Here is a 4,403-nt window from a genome sequence, read left to right as displayed (position 1 = left end):
AGAGTGTCAAGGGGGTAGGGAAGGCTTTAGGAACAAATTGAGGGAGTTTGGACAATTGGTCTGCAAGTTTTCACAAGAGTTCAACAACAGTTGAACAACGTTCAATCAAGGAAATTGAGGGGTATTTATAGGAAATGGGGGCTAAGTTTAAGCTCATGAAAGGTTATGGGGACCAAATATTTGTACCAGAATGACATAGCATGGTCAATCTTGAATGCAATGGGATTTGGACATTGAAGTAGGCATTAAATCATTATGGAAAAAGAACATTTCATTCTTAAAATCACTAATTGCTTGTACATCACATTGGGGTTTTTGAGACTAGGGTTTTATGATTTCAAGAGAGGCGTTAAGTCATTCTTATTCCTAATTGATTGCTAATTTCTTCATGAAAACGTTATCACAAATTTTGATTTATTAAACTATAAACTCATAGGATATTTAAATATTTTGGTGCATAATTATTTAAAAAAAATTAAAAATCTATTTTCAAAATGTTTTTAGTTTGAATAGAAAATATGGCTTTGAGTTAGTGCTTAACTTGCACGTTAAAATTTACTAACTATCCTCATGAGAAAGATCTCGTACTTAAATACATTATATTACTTGGTCAATACATGCACTTTAGTTTGCCCGACACCTTCACAGTGAGATTAACTGTGAGATTTTAGAATTTGAAGTTTAACATCAGAGAACAAATATTTATTCTAATCGAAAATTTATTTTATTTAGTATTGTATTATGACTTCCAATTTTTTTTTTCACGAGTATATTCTACCATAAGTGAGTAGTTGTGGAAAGCTAAAGGTAGTGATTTGATGGTATCAACCTATTATCAACACCTTCAATTTGTGATTTAAATATACCTAAATCTCGTATGCACATTAGTGATAATAAGTAAAAATTTTGATGGTTAAATCAAAGAAATAACTCCAAAAATTCCATGCCTCTTGATTGGAACTCGTGAAATTCAAGAGCGAAATTCAGATATTTTAATATGGACCACACATTTTTGTTGAATTTTTTTTTTTTTTTGAAAAAATATGAGGGTGATGCTCAACTTTATCCGAAAACAAAAAAAACTTCACAAAAATGTAACAAAATACAACATAGATAAAGAAAAGATGCAAAAACTAGAGACAGTCAAGCCACAATTGAGCTCCAAACCGCAACCATCCAAAATCTTTCAAAAAACGATCCACAACCATACGAGAGGCCCTGCAAAAAAGACAAATAAACACAACAAAAACCAAATCAATAATCGAAATCAAATAAAAAAAAAATTAAGGATAAAGAAGAAAGCAACAAACAAATAGATTTGAAAATTTGTTTCCCATGTATTACCTTTTAGTTGAGTTTTAAAAAATTGTAATTTTTTTCTCTCTCATCCAATAGATTTGAAAAATTGTAATTTTTTTTCACCAACTAGACTTGTAGAATGCAAATATAGTCGCTCTAGATCTGAATGAGAATTCAATCAAATTTATCATCTAAATCAATTGCTAGTTGAATCCTTGCAATTACAAATCTAGTCATATTAATGTTTACCATCAATTCCTACGTTCATCTCTGACTTGGAGCATCCTCGTTTAAATAAATAAAGCAAAAGTTGGAACTTTCAACTGAATCCAACCTCTCTGACGCAAGCGATGACAACAGTGTGGAAACTCTTGGAGGACAAGCCAATGAAGCTACAATTAATGACCGGAGCAGTCCTATAAATACCAACGCTTAATTCGCATTTCATCTCACTCTATCTTCAAATCAATCTTGAGAGCTGACAGAGAGAGAAGCAGAAGGAGCAATGGCAGCAGAGAAGGAACTGAAGCTGCTGGGTTTCTGGATCAGCCCTTTCAACATCCGATGCAGGATCGCACTGGCGGAAAAGGAGCTGGAGTACGAGTACAAGGAGGAGAATCTCGCGGAGAAGAGCGAGCTTCTGCTGAAATCAAATCCGGTGCACAAGAAGATCCCCGTGCTGCTCCACCACGGTAAACCTATCTGCGAATCCCTCATCATAGTCCAGTACATTGACGAGGTCTTCCCCAGCAGAGGAAAAGCCCCACTCCTCCCCTCCGATCCCTACGCCCGCGCCCTTGCCCGCTTCTGGGCTGACTTCATTGACAAAAAGGTAATAAATCATAAATGGTGGCCTACTCCAATCCCTATTCCCTATCATATCGTCTCTCTGGCTTAAACAGACATTTTATCAAACACTTTGTGTTCTGCTTTGGCTTACCAGACCTTCGATTGTGCCATCCGGCTATCAAGGCTGAGGAAGGGCGAGGAACGTGAGGAGACCAAGAAGGAGTTAACGGAGAACCTGCGAACGCTTGAGGCGGTGCTCGGGGAGAACAAGTACTTCGGAGGCGAGGACTTTGGGTTGGTGGACATCGCACTAGTTCCTTTCACCTCCTGGTTCTACAGCTTCGAGTCCTTCGCCGACTTCAGCGTGGAGCAGGAATTCCCCAAGCTAGCGGCATGGGGGAAGCGCTGCCTGAAGCGGGAGAGTGTCGCTCAGTCTCTCCCTGATCCTAAGAAGGTGTCTGAGTTTATAAGCTCACGAAGAAAGAAGCTTGGGGTCGAATAGAATAGGATATGTGTGGGATTGAGATGAGCTTCACTGATTTGAATAAGTGTGTTGCCGGCCGGCGGCTGATTCCGGCCAGTTGCCAGTTTAGAGTTGTATCTTGATTGAGAGTGATAGTATCCAAATAATGCTATTTGTGATGGCTTCTTACATTTGATGATGAATAATTGTTATGATTTATGTTGCTTTGATACTTGGCAAGACTGATGGTTACTATCGAGAGCAATTAAAGTTGTGGCAGCATGTGATATTCAATTCAATTCTTACCCAACTTGTCAATTTATTTAGCTCCTAAGATAAAGGTTTTCCACATCCCAAAGTAAAGTCATAAAAGACTTGAGAAGAGGTTGATAATTCTTTCTTGGGGGTATTTAAATACATACCAAATTGCATCACAAGAATTTGATTATTCTTCTACCACCCAATTGTATTTATGCATCTAACCCCTAAATGTTAAATTTTTTTTTTAAAGTTTATGTTAACTAAATATTTAATATCACAACAAAAATATCAATATTTTAACTTTTAAAAAGTTAAATGTACATTTTTTTCATTATAGATAAGGTAGCATATATGTAAAAATTAAGATGAAGTTTCTCTTTTTCATCATCCATCTCATGAAGGGCCTCCCATAATTGTAAGTTTGGTTTAGCCTCATGAATAGTTACATAAGTTGTTAAACAAGAAATTAGGTAGCCATATAGCGAAGGATGCCATCTAAATATTAAGTAAATAAGATCCACGTATTCTACCACATTCTTATGTTACATGGGTAGTCCCTTGATTTGTTGAAAAGTTCCATCGATTAGAATTGCTAATTGACTTACCAAAGGATCAACAAAAATGATTGTTTGAGTAATCTTGCTAAGTCGATTCACCGTAGATTCATTGAATATGGTTATCAATTAGATCAACCAAAGGTGGACTGTCGAGTAAATCGACAGAGTGGATTTGCTTATTAGATCTTTGTTGAGTGAGAAAAAAGTATAAAAATATGCCTAAAATATTTGTCTTTATTATATATTTATTATGTATACAACACAATTTTACAAATTTTTGTGAAGGAAAACCCTCATAAATAATTTATGAAAGATTTGGAGAAAAGTATAAGAGTGTGGTTGTGTCATGCCCATCAGCTAGGCGCTATGTTGAGGTTTTCCAACAATATATCCCTAGAGCTAGGAATTGCAACACAATTATAGCACTGGATTGAAGCACCCCAACTTGGATGGAAGTTGTGGAGATTATTAATTTGTAATGTTGGTAGAAGTTGTGATGATTTAATTCCATGTACTTCATTTACTTCTTGGTTTAACATATCCAGATGTTAAAATTTGTTGTGAGAACATGTAAGAACCGGGCGGGTATTGTCTCAGTCAACAATTGGAAAGAATCACATGAGATTGTATGAATGAGAATGTAATTCATATGATTTAGTGCAAATAAATAGAGAAATAATCATTGAAGGGTGCAGAGTTAGAGGACTTTAAAGTAACAAGTTAAAGCCCCCAACTTGGTTTATTGTTTTAAGTTCTGATACGAGATGTCAGCCCCCAGGTTGAGGGAATCGTGGGAACTCTAGAGTGAGAGCTAGTTTCTTTCTTGCTTAGCCGGTCTTCAGAACTATTCAAACTTTAAATTAGTCAATGTTCTTTATAACATCTCTAGTAAGGGTAAAGAATAAATTAACTAATGGGGAATGGTGTGAAATGTAGGTGTGTGAAAAGAAAAATTAAAAATGAGTGGAAGAAGTTGAAATGGTGCGAGGGGGGGGGGGGGGTTTTTGAAAAAATTTGGCCCACAAAAAGGGCCA

General features: G+C 36.2%; 1 protein-coding gene across 1 annotated transcript; it reads left to right on the top strand.

Annotated features, from left to right (window-relative positions):
* Positions 1–1,741: 1,741 nt before the first annotated feature.
* On the top strand, positions 1,742–2,770 carry LOC110028872 (probable glutathione S-transferase parC). Its single transcript, XM_020730897.1, has 2 exons — positions 1,742–2,131; positions 2,243–2,770. The coding sequence occupies exons 1-2, from the start codon at positions 1,805–1,807 to the stop codon at positions 2,588–2,590; spliced, it is 675 nt and encodes a 224-aa protein (XP_020586556.1). The 5' UTR covers positions 1,742–1,804; the 3' UTR covers positions 2,591–2,770.
* The last annotated feature ends 1,633 nt before the right edge of the window (positions 2,771–4,403 follow it).

This window comes from Phalaenopsis equestris, unplaced genomic scaffold (genome assembly GCF_001263595.1).
Source record: "Phalaenopsis equestris unplaced genomic scaffold, ASM126359v1 Scaffold000535, whole genome shotgun sequence".
Taxonomy (NCBI): domain Eukaryota; kingdom Viridiplantae; phylum Streptophyta; class Magnoliopsida; order Asparagales; family Orchidaceae; genus Phalaenopsis; species Phalaenopsis equestris.
Note: the sequence above shows the minus strand (reverse complement) of the source record. Positions and strands in the feature narration are given on the sequence as shown.